Source organism: Epinephelus lanceolatus, chromosome 23 (assembly GCF_041903045.1).
Source record: "Epinephelus lanceolatus isolate andai-2023 chromosome 23, ASM4190304v1, whole genome shotgun sequence".
Lineage (NCBI taxonomy): Eukaryota > Metazoa > Chordata > Actinopteri > Perciformes > Serranidae > Epinephelus > Epinephelus lanceolatus.
In genome coordinates, this window is record NC_135756.1 from 15810142 (window position 1) to 15829886 (window position 19745).

The following is a 19745-nucleotide window of genomic DNA, read 5'->3' on the forward strand; positions in this document are numbered from 1 at the left end:
TGTATTTATTTTTGTATATTTCTAATTCTTTTTTTTATTTATTTATGGGGCATTTTTCATGTTTTACTGCTGGTGAGTAAATGGATATAAAAGGGGAGAGAGAAATGAGATGACATGCAGCCAAGGGCCGTGGGCTACGCTTGAACTTGGGTCACTGCTAGGGGGCTCAGTCAGTCTGTATGGTTTGGGCTTTATGAAGCTACCAAGGTGCCAGTTGTTGTCCATTTATTTATTTATTTTTGTCTGTGTTTCAATTTTGCTACATGAAGCACTTCGAGCAACACGTTTGTATGAAAGGTGCTACATGAAACAGTTGACTTGAGTTGAATTGAGTTGCATTTCTAATCTTAGACGCTTAACATATATATATGATTAAATATATATATAAAGCTAACTGAATCTTTCCTGCACTCAATCAAACACCTTTTCTGCTGATTTAATTTAGAAAACAGAAGCACAACTAACCAAAATTAAAGTGTAGGTGCCAAACCAGAAAAAGCAGTGACTGCCAAAAACAAAACATCTTTAATTAAGTATACAGTACCAAAAGCACCGGAGCCCACACCTCATTAATGCCAAGCTGATACAAATTACCAGCAATTTAAATACTACAAGAAAAGAGAGCATGCTAAAAGTTTTAGGATGCTGGCCAAGGTTTCCCGGGAAGGTCTAAGGATAATGTCGAGGCAAGATGGATGTTTCACTAGGGGGCATTTTGGTTGGCTGTCTGTCACTACACTGGCAGTAGCAGCGAGTAAATGTTATTAATGGAGAAGAAAGCAGGCACAAATCACTATGAGCTATAACTCAGTGAATGGAAGATGTTCGTGAGACAAAAAGAGGAGCTGTGAAATGCCAAAGAGTCAAGGAATTCTCTCTCTGCCCCTCTCTCATGTATAAACATGAAGGACTGACAAGAGAAAAGAATACACAGGAGACGCCAACTTTCAGAAATTGACAAACAATTCATGGTCATGTATGCATGCATAGAGGTGGACAGGCACAAAATTTATGGCTCTGACCTTGTCACCACTTCTCTTTGTTCAATTTCCAAGCACACCGCAACACTTCCCCCACCTTACCCCTCACGCACACACATAGACAGACACACACACAAAGTGTAGACAGCCCAGTCCTTCTCATTATCTCCCAGAGGAGGCCATCCTAATCCATATTGTCTGTTCTTTGAGGCCTCGCTTCTCATTTCCCCTCAGGATCGAAGCTGACACACACATGGCTGAGGAACAGTTGGGAGAGACAGCAGGGAGTGCACACGTGGACGTACTGTCCCTGGGTTACCGTACAGCACACCTGTATGTTTGTTTCATTATAAGAGGATAACGATAGTGTCCATATTAGATTATCATTAGGTTGGCCGTCAGCCACAGATAATGAAATTACAGTAAATAGAAGCCTGCACGGCAACACGTTCTCCGCAACAGGTTATACCCACAGGTGATCTTGTGCCTCTTATACTGAAAACAGAATTTAAAATAACACATATAACTTCCTGAGATCTGGACTTTTCTTTGGTATGCATTTTAAATTTCTCGTAGCTATTTGGGATCAGTAGGATCTAAATAAAGATCTAATAAAATCCCAATGTCCTCAAAGGAGACTACATTAAAGTCCCAGTGTTTACAAAGGAGTACTTCCTAATTAACAGCATCTTAGCTTGTTCGTGTTGCAAAAACTGGTAAAAAAAAGTTTACTACAAGCTTTATTAAACATAAATAAACAAGTTTCAACCATTAAATGTGATCAGGTTTCGGACCTTGTCCACTTTTGTGTCAGGATCAGCTGCAGACTGACTTGGCAGAGATGGCTGCCATCTTGTTTTTACATGGATTAGTGTATTGTGCTCTTCCTACCACCAGATGGCACAAAAAGTGTCCACGAACGAGGACAACAGGTCTAAGTTAAGTAGAATGAAGTATAAGGTCAAATAAACCCAAAATGAGATGTCCTCAAATGAGGACACAGGGTCTCGGGATATTACATATAAATATGTGCCACACTAGCAAGCAAATATATAGGATTAGATAACTTTCTAATCAACAACTATTAATTTAAAACAGTTTGTCAGTGAAGGCGACACCTGTGTTTGTTTTGTTACAATAACTGACCAATTAAGGCTGGGCGATATGTAGACAACCAAATATTTTTTGACCAAATATCTCAATATTGCAACGATATTGTAGTTAACTTTGGTGCTTTCACAAAAATACGTACACAATGTGATTTGGGGTAGGTATAGTAATGGGTATAATAAGGTAGTGGATAAAGGCAAATAATAGCAGAGCTAGAACAGTCTGGTAAGCTCAAACAAGCTCATTACATCACTTTACCGTAACGCAGCCTTTAAAACAAGGAAAAGACAACACTTATGATATTACGATATCCAAAATCTAAGACGATATCCGGTCTCATAGCATAATATCTATACAATATGGATACATTGCCAAGTCCTATGCCCACTGATAGGGTACTGTTACATAACCATAAGTTATAGTTGACCGTTTCTACACTACTGTTAGACTCACATTTTTTCACTGATTGGCCACAGAAAGTGAAAAAGTCAGAGTAAGTAGGATGACTGAAATGAACTTTATGTCACTGTGGTGCAACCAAACATGGACACAGCTTTACAATCAACTAACTCATTTCAACGTATCATTAGTGTGGACTTTGCAACCTAACTGTATAAAAAAAACGGATGTATAGCTGGTGCAACAGGCTGCTGTAGAGTCGTAGAAGTATTGGTTCTCAACCAGGGGTCATTGAGGGAGTCCAGGGGTTCCAGAGAAATAAGGGGAATAGTTTATTTTCACTATTTAATTCATTTTGGAAGTGAGCCCGATGTGAGTGATAGTTAAAAGAGTGACTGCTGTGATTACCGGTTTCACTTCCTCCACTTTTTCCTTTCCCACACTTTCTCCCTAAACTGTAGCTGACAACTATTTAATTCTAGTTGTAATGACTCTTAACAACCAAAATCTTTTCAGATGGAGGTCAATGAAGCAGATTTTCACTAAATGGGGGTCTGTGACCTAATGTGTATCAATTTAAGGTTCCTTGACATGAAAAAGGTCGAAAACCACTGGTTTAAAGAACCACTTTTGAAATATTAAATGTGCCAAGTCATTCTGCTGTTGCACACAAATTCACATAGCAAAAACAGGTTTACACAAATGTATCTGTCAGATGTTTCCAATGGCCACTCGACTGAACAGGCAGGAAAAAAAAAACTGTGTGAAAAAGACAAGCAATCAATCTCGTGATCAATGTGCTTTTCTTGTTTTCAAATTGGATTTAAAACACTTTGCCTTTTATCTTAATGTTCTTTGGTCATTCAAGCATTTCTTCACTTTCAATCAGCTCTCTTTCTAGCTTGGATTCAGAATCTCCTACATACCAAAAAACAAAGCAAAGAGAAATAAGGCTCTGTTTTTATAAAATTCAAAATACAAGAAGGGAGTTCAACAAGTCTGATTTGATGTAAATTAAACTGAGCTACTCACAGATCAGTGGTGCATGCTAATAACAGTGCTGCATGAAGTGGGAACCTGTATGGAGTATCTTACTAAAAGTAAAATCTAGTGAAAGGAGTTGAGAAAATGCACTTCAATGTGGCTGATCACAGAGGACGGGATTGAGAACATAAACCTCCCAGAGTAAAGCCACCACACCGCCGTATTTGCTGTAAAGTGCTTAAGTGTTGCCTGCTAGTCTGCAGTGCTATAAAATATAGTGTGCAATATGCAAGACCATTGTTCCCTACAAGTGGTACACTGGTTGGAGTTTCCATAGCAACAAGCCTTGACTTTAAATTGAAGTGAGCATAGGCAGAACAAGGTGTGTACATATCTGAGTACAAACACACACACACATAAACCCCTAAGTGTTCGCCCAAATGCTCCGACACAAATGCGACGTTAAGCGCTCGCACACATATGCGCGCGTGGGCAAACTTAAAACGATCTGTACGGAGTGGAGCTGGGAATGAGCTACACGGTGGCCTGTTACATTAAGGTCAGATGAGATTCAGGAGGCAGACCGGAGAGGGGAGGCAGACGAGGCCGGAGAGAACATCCCTGACAGAAAACAAGACGTTCCTCTTAAATGGTTCAGGATCACTGGACTGAGACCTGTGTTTCCTGAGTCTTGCTCGCTGCATGTGTATGTCTGCAGGAGCTGATGTGACTGCTTTTAAAATGTAGCAGTTCTCTACGGCAGGTGTGAGGTTGTTTGTGTGTTTGTGTGTGTGTGTGTGTGTGTGTGTTTAACCATGACTTGTCTAGGTTTAAAGCAGCAGAGTATCTGTTTTCATGGTCTGAGGCAGGCGTGACTCCAGTGCTAGCCTTTACTGTGTTTCATACCTGGTTGACTGTCTGACTATGAACACCCTGGGACTGCATTCAAAACATGTTGTCTGCTGCCTTTACTGTCAGCTCTGAAAATACAAATAAGACTTACTGTGTGTTAGCAACAAAAATGACTGCTTACTAATAGGGTTGGGCCAGTGTGAAGATGTTCAGACTGGTTTGATATTAAGCCAAACACCAGACTGGAACGCTATACTGAATTTTACCAGGTGTTGACTCGTACTTGACTCAGCTGCTGCTCCTGAGTGGAACGTAATGACGCCGTGTCCTAACAGCAAATAAGCATCTGACTTTCACATCTCATAACGTAACATCGGCGTTCTCTGTCCACGCTGAATCCATTAAATATGTTCTTTTGTTACATTATGTAAACAACCCACGTAAATAACAGCTGTGAGCTCAGGATCTGGGTGAGTAACCTGCTGTCTTTCTACGTTTGTAACATTACTTTTTAAGCAGAAAACACCTGTTTTGTATTGTGATATTTACTGGAAATGACAATTACAATATAGCTAACAGCAAGCAGCGATGGTCATTTAGCAGAAACTTTCAGCTCCCTGGTGATCTCCCTCCAGCCAGCTGCGACCTCATTTTGTGTTTTGCAGTGAAATAAGGAGGTGTGGTATAGATCAGGGGTGTCAAACTCATTTAATTCATGGGCCACATACAGCCTAATTCAATTTCAGATGGGCCGGAGCAGTAAAGCCATTGCGCAATAACCTATAAGTCACATCCGCTCCAATATTTTCACCTTTTTAGTGTTGAGAATTACAAGTACATTCTGTAGACATTTGTCCTTTTCAAAACAGATGAACAGCCTGAGATGTTTTAAGAAAAATAAGTGCAATTTCAACAGTATGTCTCAGTTTTTCCACATTCAGTCAGTCTACCTCTCACTGTCGTTACATGTGCATTCATACACACATTTCCTGACACAGATTCTTTTGAACTGAAGCTGCTGACTGACAATATTTTGCGCAATGTTCAGTATCTTTAAACATGGTACAGTAAGTATTCATTGTTATATCAGAGAACTGTATTCTGGTCAGGGTGGAAAAGCCTACAGTATGAGGCAAAATTCTACATGAAGTCGGCAACGAATTGTTTAACTTGCTCCTGAAACCTGGCACCTCTTAAGTGTCGTCATCCAGTGGGCCGGTTTGGACCATTTGGCCCATGGGCCGTATGTTTAACACACCTGGTATATATAATTCCTCATTTTGACTTCATGAATCAGCTGTTCCTTGTCCATTGTGTCGCCCGTGTTTATTTGGGACACCCCTTTTGCTGGCTTCAAATCCAAAATGAACGTATAGTTACGGTTTTAGTTTTCTTGAGAAACTAACTCTGCCACGTCTTGCCTCGTCACCCCAAAAAACACATGAACTTTCTTGTAAACAAACACAACGTGCGCTGCACGTCCCTCTTCCCATCTCTACTGAAATTTTATCTCTTTCATTTTGTTGCTGCTCAGCTCAAAAGCTGTCAGACACTAGTATCTCCTTTAGCCTGTTTATAAACAAACATAATATTTTGTTAATCACATAGTCATATTGCTTTTTATTAATGCTATTTAAGTTGGATTTAGCGCCATGTTGATGTCAGCACAGGTTGCTAATTAAGGCTACTTTTCAATTTGCCAGAACGTGTTATAATGACAAATACCAGCTCAGCCAGTTTTCATAAAATCAAACTTTTAACCTTTACCAGACTGGACTGTCAAAACCAGAAATCAGCCCACCTCTAGTGACTGATTAAAGCTGTACTACTATTTATAAAGAGCTGTATGGCACTGGTAAGAATACATGCGACGAATCACTGGAGAGATGCCACCTTGTGCTTAATAACACTGGAGAGTTGAGTCTAATGGGAATACTATAGCTACAGAAGAATAAGCACACAGGCTGCTTTAATAAAACTCTTGCATAGATACAATACTGAGGGGATTACAAGTGACAGCTTTATTAAGGTCTTATTTCAGTGCTAACAACAGTAGCTGCATACTGCTGCTTACACTGATCATGTTTTTGAAACACTGCTGATTCTACTTATTATCCTCTATCAGGAAAACATCTCAAAAAGATGGCTTTCATCTTTCCACAGAACTGTTTATAGTTTCCTCTTCATGGCTATCTAGTAACAGTTCATTTACTATCTATTATTAACCTTGAGTCTTCTCCATTTTTTCACTGATCTGTAGCAATCCTTACTCTCCGGGGAATCGTTCCCCACTCTCAGGAAGCCATGATATTTTAACACAGGGCCTTTCTCCTTCAGTGTGTGTTTCCTTATCCCCCCCTGTCTCATTACTCTACCTCGGCTGGCTCTCCTGGGCCAAGTTTTCTCCTCTCTGGTAAGCGTGGTCTGCTATCTGAGTGGTGGACCTCTTGACGATCTGCTTCAGCTCAGGTTCCAGCCGCTCCATTATGGCTTTGATGGTCTCCGGGATTTTCTTCAACTTGGCCAGAGCCTGAGGAAAACAACAATAAAATCACGTTACTTGAAGTAAGAACACAGAGGCACTAAAATAACGACATAGACCACTGTTACATAATTGTGAAAATGTGTGAAAATTCACAGCTAACACTGTGTGTATTGTTCAGCAGTGTTCATGTATGTACCTTGATAAGGATGCCCATGAACTCAGCACTGTTTTCCTCTGGATCCACCTCAGAGAGGTCTGCTTGGTTCAACTCCCGCACATCCTGCTGCAGCTCACGCACTACAGACAAGATATACATACACATAGGTTGCAATGGTCAATGGCAGAAAGCCACTGACAAAAGAAGAATTAAAACGTCCACACATTGTTTGCTTGTAATTGCACATTTATTGACTACTTGTCTAATTTTATGTAGGATGTTTTGAGCCATTGTGCTCCGAGAGGAAGAGTTCAGCCCAATTTCAAAATACATATTTGTCCTCTAACCTGTAGTGCTATTTATCAGTTGAGATTGTTAAGGCGTGAATTGCCAAGTGTTGAAGATATGAGCCATAGAGATGTCTGCCTTCTCTTCAATATAATGGAACTAGATGGCATTTGTGGTGCTCAAAGCACCAAATTAATAGATCTGAAAAGATCAACAGCACTGTCTCTTTTCAGAGAGAAATTGGGTGAACTGTCCATTTAAGACTTGACAGACAAAGTCCTTGGAGACATTCCACATCACACAGTCAAACAAACATCGCAAATCTGCAATATTCTCGTGACCTAATGTTCATATGGCAAACATAAAAGAGGCGCTCTGTGTTTCCTTTGATACATTTCAGACATCTGGTGGCATTAACACAAACATAACAGCTACATATGTACAAACCTAGTAATGAAAATTCTTCTGCTCCCTTTTTAATAACAAACTAAAACACATAAAATTACAGCTTTGCATCTATTAATATACATCTCTCCCTTTTAAATACACACACCTGCACCTATCCTGTTATCCTCCCCCCGTTCAGGCTCTTTCCATCTGACTTAGCCACATTAGGGGCTAAATTGAGAGTGGCAGCAGTGAATGATGCTCTAATTTCCATTAGATGGGGCCTCCCAATTCCCCATCAAAGCATGTTAAGAGAGTTAATGTTTATGGCAAGTTAATGGACTTTGGGTGTATTTCCTCTTTTCCTCTATTCCAACTGTAGTTTGTGTAATAATTATGACAATTACTAGCTACAAATGAGGTGCTCTAATGCTATTAGACAAAATGGCAAGCTAGGCCATTGATGGAAGCCGGCTGCTGTGTCGTGACCACTGTTGTTAGCATGACGGTGTATAGGCACTTACCGCCTGGGGGTGGCTAATTGCCAGTGTTCTCTTTGCATAATGTGGGGAAAGCTGTGGTTTAGCTTTTACTTTCAGGTCCATTGGGTTGTGACTTGAACAGATATTTATAATGTATTAGTGGCAGATCGTACATTTGTATGTGTGTTTGTGTGTTTCGGGTCATGGCACATACATTCACAGTGATGGGTTGAGCTGAGTGAATGAAAAGAGAGTAAAACATACATTAATGAAATGATAGCTGTAGATGACATATGTGCAGAAGCTCTGATAGGCAAGTGAGAAAAAAATATGGTGATCTATTTTCTAGGTCTGATCTAAAAAAAAATTCTCCTGTCTTTATGACTTCAGAAAGGGGGAAAAAAGGTTTTGCCTGGATAATTTTTTACGTAACATCTTTTTATTTCTTTTCATCAATGAAAACAGGAGATTAAAAAAGGGTTGTTTTTTTTAATTATTTTGGTGAGGATCATTTTTCTTAGTATTTGTTGCTGTCATACTCATTTCAGCCACAAGAGGCTGACGTGCACCACTATCATGTTTTCTTCCAAGTGAGTTTTAACTTCTCCATGCACTCTAAACGCAAGGTACATATCTTGTGTGTTAGCAATTTATGTAACATTACTTACAAGTTATGTAAGTTCAATTTTCGTGGAACTTGGAAAGATTATCCAGTCCCTTCTGGGGATGCACACCATTAAACGTCTAAATGATTAAACGTCCACCCTCTCACTAGTCAGCACCAGAAATATTAGTCGGTTAAACCAATTAGTGTTTTATTCATATACAAGGCCGCTTAACTGTAATAGAGCCGCCCGCCACTAGAGGGTGCTACAGCAGTCCCCCTCCCCATGTTAATGCTCGAGTAAACTGGAGTTTTAAAACAGCACGGTGGGAAATTGGAGAGCCATTATCTACTCACCCTCATGCCGAGGGAGGCTCTGGTGAAGTTTTAGAGTCCTCACAACACTTGCGGAGATCCTAGGGGGGAGTGGGCAGCAGCACAACTGCACACCTAATGGCTGACGGTGCCCCAGATTAAAACATCCAAGATCACATAAATGAAACCACAAAATATCTCCACTGTTCGTCCGTAGTGATCCAAGTCCTGAAGCCCGGACATAAAAAGTTGTTTGGAAAAACATCATTTGAACTCTGTTTTTAGCCTCACTGTAGCCTGTCGCTCTAACTGCCTCTCTGTGGACTGCACTGATGCGTGTGCACAAGACCGTGAAACATGGGCACCGCCTTCATGTGTGTTCATGTGCTTTCGCTGGTCTCACGCACGAGCGCGCGCACGTGAGCACGGTCCACAGAGAGGCAGTGATTATCACATTAATCACATTATCCCAGCAAAACATTTTTTACCTGTTCTTAAATCATGAACACAGATGAGAAAACAATTTAGATCAGACTTAGAAAAGGGACCACGGAATTTTTTTATTCACTTGCCTCTCACCTGCCTGCTTCCGTACATAAGCCCTCGAAGAAATAAAAGCTAAAAGCAAAAGAGACAGAAACACAGAGAACAACAGAGAGAACTACACAAGTTATGCAACCACTGGATGGAATAAGAATGTTGGCTGCCATCACAGCTTTCAAGGAAACCTTGCTTTTCAGGAACCAATCAAATGCTAAGGTAGAACTTAATTTATCCCCAGGGATTAGTCTGGAAGTTAGGTAGCAGCAGCAATAAGATTATATGTTTGTGAGTGGTATGCACAGGACAGTGTATGGTTGCATGGCATCCACAGAGCTAAAAAGAAACCATGAGTCGCTAACTTCGAACGCCAAGAGTGGGTGGTGAAAAAAAAAAAAAAAATACCAGGCTTAATATAAAATCTCAGAAACACCAAGGGAACACCAAGTTATTGCAGGATTAACTTTTTTCATTATCTTCTTGTTTGCGTTCCTCTGTTCTCTGCCTGGAAGGAATGCAGTGCTGACTCTACGCCCCTACAACCAAGAGAGAATTCATACATTCCTGAATACAGTTATAGTCTGCATTATCAGTCCCTGTTACAGCACTGGTTACCAGTTTGAGCGTAATGAATGCCGTCCCCCTGCTGTGATGACAGAGATGCTGGGTGACTAATGGTACGGACGGGGGAGACGAGATGATTATAATGTTAGCAAAAGGGAATGTATATTATGATCATAGTTGAAGATGTGATGACACACACTGCAAGGAGAGAAATGTGGGTACAATGAGCTTGTGTGAAGAGGCATCAGTAATGTGTTCAGTTCTCTGTACAATAGTTCGGATCAGCAATTTCTGTGTGCATTCAATAATACTGTGTGTGTGTGTGAGAAGTGCTGGCAATACACACCCGTAATGACATGCAAATGGATGTAAGCCAGAATGATGCTAATGACTTCATTATCACTAAGGATATCGGCAGAGTGAAAGTAAAATTGCAAACTGAAATCCACACACTTTGTTATCCAAAGAGACCAACAACACTGCTTTGTTGATGTGTTTATCTCCACAGAGCTCCTAATGTATGCAATTTTAATGGAGAGCAAACCATATAACAAATGTTTTTTTTGTTTGTTTTCGTGAAACATTCTCTTAAAACTCCCAGTACTTTTTGCATCTCTTTTCCTTCTGATAATCTTCTCACCTTCTTTTTGCCAAGCCACCACCCTTTTATTATTCCTTCTTAATCCACTATCTGATTTGACATAAGGACCTTACCACTGCTGGATCCAGGTGTGCTGAACTGTGATGAATCCAAGAGCTTGCGCGGGGTGGACAAGCTGCTGACATCCAACACTGGCATTGGAGATGTGTCTTTGGTCGTGGAACTGTGAGGAGAAAAAAGAATCCAGGGATAGTGATTATCAATATAAAAAAGGTCATATTAGTGAATGTCAGGCTTTCGGGCTCATATAAAGTATGATATTGCAACTGCATTAAGGCCAGGACACATGTTGTGTCTTTTACTGCCTGGAAAACACAAGATCAGGCACTGGCTGCTACTTCATGCTACTCTATAGACTGGATAAAAAAAATGAAAAACACGTCTCCACTTCCTCCAACTTACAAAAATGAAGCCAAAATATCCCAGATAGGGACACTGCCATCTTGCATTGCTGACACCATTTGCGGCCAGAGTCTGCACAGTAGTGATCTCAACGGTATTGACTTCCCGCCCATACACCCATCCAACCAATTGCGAGCAGCACCATTGATCGCAAGCACACCCACTGGCACACGTAGCTGTCATTCATGACGTCAACCCCTTTTTATAGCATCCAATAACTAATTAAAACCAAACTTACTTTAAAAAAAAAACCACAAACATACATCAGTGTGATAACAGCTACCTAAAATGGCAGAACCCATCTTTGGGAAAAATGTATTTGATGTATACTTCGAGTTTTTGTTTGGCTAAATGTCCCAAATGTTAAATGTTACCGTGAAGGGGGCGGGGTTTATGACCTGTACTGCAGCCAGCCACCAGGGGGCAATCCAGATATTTTGGCTTCACTTTTGGGAAGCTGCTATGGCAGAATGCAGATGTCCACCCTCTGGACTAGCAGATCGAGCCCTTGCGGACTTCAGTTGTATGGAGTGTGACGTATTCACTGTCATCGTGTAAAGTCTGCAAGGGCAGAGAATGCAAGCAGCTGATAAACAGCCCTCGAGTGTTTAACTCGTTGCCGTGGAAATGTTCAAACATTGCTGCTGTCATATTGACATATATGTCATACTGTATAAGTTGATGAACACTGCCTACTCATGTGTTCCTGCAGATAACAAGATATAAATCCCATGTATTAACTTTTTTTGTCACTACACAAAAATGTATTAATACATCTTTTTATAAAAGGCTACACGCGTTCAAAAACAGAAATGTTTGTATACAAGGACACGACTATAACTCAATAAATTGAAGACCTTCTTTGTTGTTTTTGGCTATTTTTTTTAGCCTATTTCACTGCACACTGTATTTAAACATATCTCTGTATCATGATGTGGCTGAATATTATTTCTGGTCTACACAATTCAAGTAACATTTTAATAGGCCTACCTATCAATAACTGTTTTTTTTGGCAGTTGAAAAACCCACAACATCACGTCTGTATTGCAATGACTTGTGGGTTATTAAATCAGTGAAGTCTGCTGAAGTCACCCCAAGCGGACTCTCTGGAAGTCTGCAGAGAGTCCACTTGAGGCCCCTTGTGGACTGGATGAATTGTAGCTTTGGACAGCCCTAAGCACTCCCAGACTTTTCGGGAATGCACCCACAAAGTCCACAAGTCTGCAAGTACGGTGAAGTGCAGACGTCTGGATTTAGCCTATAGTGCCAACTTCAAAGAGCGTGGAGGTAGGTTGCGTCTCATGTTGCTAAGCAATAGGGCTGTCAAAATTGCTCAAAAATGACGTTCGAATATTCCTTCTAAAAATAACTCATAGGTTCGAACCATTCGATTTTTTTTTTTTCGCATTATGTCCACAAGAGGGCAAACTAATACAAGGAAACATACTTGTAAATGTATTAACACAAGGAAACATAACTACCTGTAGGTATTTTTATTTCAACATAAACGTCTTTGAAAACATTTACATACCTACACATTAAAACACATAAAACAATTATCTATAACATTACGTTATGAACGACCGCAGACCTCTCGCTCGCCCCCCCTCTCTGACCCATGGCCACACCGCCCATGTTAACCGATTGTGTCATCCACACCGGCTGCGCTGCGCCGCACAGCTCCGTTTCGGCATCTGGTCTATTTTCTGCGTGAGCTGCGAGCGAATGTTTCAAGCCGGGGGGTGACGGAGACAACAGCTGGGGGCAGAACCTCTTGTCGACCAGCAGCACTTCCGCACTTCAGCACCGTATCATAGCCTTCATACTGAAGTTTTAAGTTTACAGCTCTGTCTAGCCATGAATTAAAATGATCAGCATCTCCTCCATAGTTAAGATAGAGTGATACTGATCAAAAAAAGTAAAGTGATATGCCAGCTGTGATTGGTTGTTCCTCTTCACATGGCATGAGCTACTGCTTAGGGCTGGGTATCATTTATAAAGTTACGATACCAGTACCAATACCATACTGACACCAATAAAGTACTTCACTTGAAATAATTCTTATGGGAACAAAAGAGATCAAATGCAGGCATTGTTTGACTAAGGAAGTTTTGATACTACTTGGTTCTGGGTTATTTTACTTGATATCTTAAAAGGTATCAATTACTGATACCCAGTTTTATTGCTGCATTCCAACTGTTGTCACACCCTGAACGCCGCTCTCGCTTTTGAGTGCACATTCTGCACACCTACATTGCCAGCTATGGATTTCAGGGCACAAAAGCACGGCATGTAAATAGCCCCTTAGATTAGATTAGATTAGATTAGATTCAATTTATTGTCGAGTCATGTGTGAGAGGAATAGGTTCACATTAACTCCAAAAATCTGGGGTAATAGTTTTTTATACACATATAAAAGTTTAGTATGCGCTGACAGAAATGCACCCACTAACCTGCCCTTTTCTAACAAAAACAATCTACTGCTATAACAAAAAAGCCTTGCATCTCTGGGTGGGATTGGTGCTGTTTTCCAATGAGCCATTTATCAAGCCTTAAGCCGGAGGTGGAAGCAATCCAGGTCCTTTATGTTGGGCGGTATAAACACACTGTGTCTGCTAAGTGAGTGGGGTGTATGGAGGCTGGCTTGTTGTTAGAGGCGACCCAATACAGGAAGGCCAGGACCTGTCACTGGCTCAGTAATAAATCACTGTACCTCGCCAACCCACTGCCACCATAATTACTGAACCCCACACACACAGACACGCATGTAAAAGTGCAAGCAATACTCAAACTGAACACCATTCACAGGAGCAGAACAGCGTCAGCAGCGTGTTCGAAGCCACTGTGCTGCATTATCCCTAATAAGTTAAGAAACTGGATCTTGGGTCATGGAGGTATGGCTTAAGTTATTCTCCTGATGGCTGCACAACCTACTTCATGTCACACAGAAACTATATTTGTTTAATTTTGTTCTCTCATTTCTTCACCACTAGGAACTGATAACTGACAATTTCTCCCAGGTTTTAAAACCGTTTGTTTAAATATATATCTGATGTTTTTACAGACTCTTTACAATAAATGATGCAGGGGGGCTTTTCCATCTGTTTCTTTGGAACTTCACAGCACAGAGAACAAACATGAAGAAATAGAGCAACAAGTAACACAGGGTCTAATTGTTTTTGTCAGTAATTGGCTAGGTTTCCATACAGTAAATAATTGCCATGTTGTCCCGGCAGCAGTGGAATAACTCATAATGAATACACATCTGTACAGTCAAAACTTTTCAAAGAAGAGGGAGCTTTGAAGGCTACATCTCTGTTTACTACATAATAGGCAAACAAGAAAGGCTTTTGGTACCTCAGACCAAACAAACCGGCTAAAAGATGTATTTTATAGCAGTCAATAACTTTTTTTGGACCTCACTCCCTCCATCTCTCTCAACCTTGCACACACTTAAACAGTATATTAGTGATACGCTGTGAGAAAATGAAATAAAATATATTCAGTGTTTGTTGTGTGAACCCATAAAAGAATAACTACAGCTTTCCAGAATCTTATATGTATGTTAATACAGGGTTCCTACAGCATAAGGCAAGTGAGATTAAGTTTTTTTTAGACTTTTCAGATGCCACTCAGAATGAAATTTAAGACAAATTTTACAATAACCAAAAGTGGAGGAAAAAAATGTGACCCAACATCATTTACTTAGGATTAGGGACAAATTTTGCCCAAATCTTTGTTGTAACATAAAATACAACTTTTCTCGTATGCATTGCCTTGTATCGGTTTCAGCCATGCCAAGAAATCTAGGTTAAAAAGCCATCCTCTGGATCCTCTGCTCTGAGCACCCAAGCCAAAAATAAAATATGAGTGTTGTTGGTTCCAGGATCCAGGGGCCGTATTCACAAAGCTTCCAAATACAAAAATTCTAAGAAAACTCTTGGAATTGTGCATTTTCGTCGAATTTCCCCTTAAAATAAAGACTAGGTCCCTGTAAAGATAAGCTATTCACATAGCATCTTAGACCTTAAAAGAGCTCCTAAAGTTAAAAGCTGTTTGGAGTAGGAAGGAGGACTTATAAGAGGCTTAAGAGTTTCTTAATCAGAGGAGAAAATGGCGGAAACACAAAGAGGTCAGAGAAATATTTTCCAAACACTGAATGACAGTGAGTAAATGAAACGCTACAGATCAGATTGTGCAGGGATAATATGTGTGGTTGATGTCATTAGGCATATGCACATATTTCCCACCTTACACTGTTACACCAATACTAAGACATTTGAGTAAACTGGAAAAAATGTAACAGTCCAGCAGTAATGACTTGGGTCTGTCTCAACCTTCCATCACACTAACAATGTCGTAGCATGAATGTAGTTTCCTCGTCCGTCCAGAAGTGCGCCTTGTTCTTCTTGGTCGCCATGGTGTTTGTTCGTTTTTCCAGGAGATACTGCACTGCTACAGTTTATACTGAACTGCGGCTACGTCATCTCCTTCTTCTTCCAGGTGAAAGCCCACAAAAGAAATAGTGGTGCATGCGCAGAATGCCGAGTGCGACTCCAGTCAGACTTAGTGGATACATGCATCAATAGTTCGGTTTTCAATCAAATTATCTAGGTGTGTTAGTCGAGCTACGGATAGTCCAATTTCAGTCAGACTAAGATGTTTACATGCATTTAAAAGTCCAGTTTCAGTCAGACTAAGCCCATAATTTGATTTTTTCAAGCTGCATGTAAACGTAATGTCTGACAGCATTTTCAGTCTTATATTGTGATGCAGTTCACTTCATTTCCACTGGGTGTCCACACCTAGCAGGCTCACAAAAGGCCATGTCTGTGACAACCCATCACATCTGTTAAAAGAAAGCATTATACCTAGCAATAGGGCCGATCACACCTCCTCACTAGATTAAAAGTTTCTGTCCCTTCCTCACTCAGATTTGCTCTGAGAATTTTCCTAAATCACTCCTAAGCTAGGACTCCTGACTAAAAGATTTTAGGCTAAGTTAGGAGCTCTCTGAGAGTGTTCTCAGAATGTTTGTGAATACAGCCCCTGATATGATTGACATTACAGTGAGAGGCGTTGATTTCTTTTTTCTTTTTAAAAACATGTCACCCAATATTTTGAGATTTGCTTTGCAACATGAGAATACAATTCATAAAGTTATATTTTTCATATCTCAGCAATTTTAAGTCTTTACTTCCTGTATCTTAAAATGAGACAGTAACATTTCTGACCACCAGTTGTGCAACTGTGCAAAATACTGTAAGTGCTTGCACAAGATCAGAAGCAATACTAAAACATTAATCACATTTTTTGCGCAAGCACAAATACCATAAGTAAATAGCCAAGCTTCCCCTGGTGACACTGATGTCCTATTTTCACATTTCTATTCTTGTGTGGACATCTTACCCAAAGTGGTAACCATATAATAAGAAATAAGGAACCAGCCCTTACCCTGGAAGGCGAGCAGCATTTTTGTCCTTGTTCTTGTGTCCCAGGCGACTTGTGGACTTAATGTAGAGGTGTCGGTGCAGCTCATCAATGAGCACCAGGTGGATGTTGAGCTTCTTGCTGTGGAGCTCCAGGCGCAGATCTCCAAGTCCCTCCACCTGCAGCAGGGGGCCTTCTAAGGAGTCCACAGCTGACACCTGCATATGACAACATGCCAGCCAATCACAGGTTATTCTTAGCTGTACATTTCAAGTTTCAGTGTCTGATATTTGAAGATTTTCACCTCGCCCACAAAGCTACAGAAAGGACAAGTACAGCAGAACACATGACAAAGATACCTGGCCTGAAATTCAACCAGAGACACCCTAGCAAAAGGTAAAAATGTAATGCAACTCATTCTGAGGCCAATTAACATAAAACTTTCATGGCCACTGAAAAACACATAATCACACAACCAACATTCATTGTTCTTCGACACTCCCAGTAAAATTCCACCTTACAAATACAGGACAATCATGTACAGAAAAAATCCCTCGAAGATCTCTATGTGGTCATATTGAATTCTTACCCAATCATAGCTGCATATGAGCTATACAGAGAAAAGAAATCTAACTTATTAACCCACCAACCTGTCGTTAGTGTTCCTCAGTTGGTGGAAAATCTGCACAAATATTATATGGTGTCTAATGGAAATATGATCATAATGACAGTCAAATTGACTTGTCAGACCACCTGTAGATCATTCTATCTGATATTACACCTTCTGCTTTCGATGTAAATTGAGAAACCCAGCAGCTGGTCATTTTGCAGTCAAAGCCTTATTCATCCCAAACATTCCCTTACTATTAAACTGTTAGCCAATCTTCAAGATTCTTCAATTCACGACAATTGTGCAAGAAGCTCCCAGAGAGCTTGCAATGTTGAAGCTTCACTCCATGTTTGCAATGAGATAAACAACCACAATGACAGACACTACAATATTTTTTTGTCACAATACCAGAACTTTAAACTTTGACACAATACTAGTATAGAAAACTTGATTCAACTGTCTATACCACAGCAAAAAGTTTTTTAAAAAGTCCTAGGCACACAAAATATGATCTTTTTTTTTCTTTTTTAATTTAATGGACAAGCTGCTCATAGTGCTGCTACAGAAAAAATTCACGCAACACAAACCTCCAGTCATGTGGTGGGTTTGCTGCTAGACAGACTGCTATAACAGCAACAGGTCAAGGAACAGTTGATTTTCTTCCCTGTTGTTTTATCTGTGCAGCCTTGAGTTGAAAATCTGATTGTAGATTTGTTTGGGGTTTTATTTAGATAGCTTAAGTACCTTCATTCCATCGGCTGTATTTAGACTGTATCATTTTAAACATCCATCCATCTATCCATCCATCCATCCATCTATCCGCTTATACGGGGCCGGGTTGCAGGGGCAGCAGGCCAAGCAAAGCACCCCAAACGTCCCTCTCCCCAGCAACACTTTCCAGCTTCCAATGTTCCCGGGACACCTCCAGCGGGAGGCGCCCAGGAGGCATCCTGATCGGATGCCCGAACCACCTCAACTGACCCCTTTCGATGCGAAGGAGCAGCAGCTCTATTCCGAGCTCCCTCCGGATGTCCGAGCTCCTCACCCTATCTCTGAGGCTGAGCCCAGCCACCCTACGAAGGAAACTCATTTTGACTGCTCGCATCCGTGATCTCATTCTTTCAGTCACTACCCAAACCTCATGACCATAGGTGAGGGTTGGGACGTAGATGGACCAGTAAATCTGAAGCGTCACCTTCCAGCTCAGCTCCCTCTTCACCACGACGGACCAGCACCTGCATCACTGCAGAAGCTGCACCGAACCAAGGCAGTAACTCTCCCCCAACCCGCAGAGGGGTTGAGAGAGTTAAAAATGTGGTATTGAAAAAGTATAAAAATCTTGACAACCTTACTATTATGCACAATAAATGACAAATATATTTCCCTCCAAAAACTGATTCAAAGTCTCCTCAAGCTCTTCTGACTCACGCTCTAAATTTCTCCAAATCCACTCATTCTCCCTCTCTCCTTTGCTCTTTCCTTAGCTTCCATTAGCAGGAGCAGCAGTGGTTGTGGCATGATTGCAATTAATAAATCTACATGCCATTAAATAAAATGTGCCACTCTGCACGTGTGTATTTATGTGAATGCATTTCTGTGTGTATTTCAAGGGCACTAATGGCCAGATGATAGCACTGCAAAGAATATTTGCATGGCCAGGGCATGCCAGGAGGGAATGGGTAGCAGGAGGGGGGGTGGATGCTGCGTCGGGTGCATGGGTCAAGTGTGTGTTGATGCAAATGAGAGCCACATTAGTGACAAGATGAGCTAATGCGCAGCATGATCACCCCCCTTTGGTTTAATAGAATAACTCGGCATGCCTGCGAGGGTTTGCGTGTCCTATGTGTGTGTGTGTGTGTGTGGTTGTGTGTACAAACCCCCAGATGTGTCTGTGTGTGATTATATGTGTGTGATTGTATAACTGTAAATCATTTAACACTTACGTGTCTGTGTGTGTGTGTGTGTGTGTGTGTGGGGGGCGGGGGGGGGGGGGTTATCTCATTACCATTGGGCTGGGATGACAGAGGAAGGCTGGTTAACATCATTAGGGCGCCAGGCCTGTCAGCGTAATGAGGGATATGAAGCCTCTGGTGAATTTGCTTGGGAGCAAGAGATGGCGAGAAGGACCGAACGGAGAAGAGAGGTATGACAGCTTATCACTAAGCTCCGAGCTCCATGGGGGATGTTGGCAGTTGTATGTGCACCTGGGTTTTGTGACACTACAGGAACAAGGGAATATGAGAAGATAAAGGGAGAGGAAAGAAGGGAGAGGACTTTTTCAAAAGCCAATCTCATTTTTAACCAAACCCATGGGGTCTAAGACTGCCATTCAATAGCAGACAGAGAGCATAGTCTGAATTCTAATTGTCAACCCTTGGAGATAAGACTCACATAAACACACACACACAGGCGCACACACACAGGCACACACACAAATACAACGTCATGGAGAGTAAGAAACAGTGAAGGAGATAGAGAGGCTTGGACATTTATTC

The 19745-nt window shown here is 41.0% G+C and overlaps 1 protein-coding gene across 1 annotated transcript in view; it reads right to left on the bottom strand.

Annotated features, from left to right (window-relative positions):
- exoc4 (exocyst complex component 4) overlaps positions 1-19745 on the bottom strand; it is a 192899-nt gene that overhangs the window by 165717 nt on the left and 7437 nt on the right. The window contains exons 4-7 of the mRNA XM_033614666.2: positions 16665-16858; positions 10862-10971; positions 7007-7107; positions 6701-6855 (exon numbers count right to left, since the gene is read on the bottom strand). Coding sequence (XP_033470557.1) covers positions 6701-6855; positions 7007-7107; positions 10862-10971; positions 16665-16858 — 560 coding nt within the window. The remainder of the gene's footprint in view (positions 1-6700; positions 6856-7006; positions 7108-10861; positions 10972-16664; positions 16859-19745) is intronic.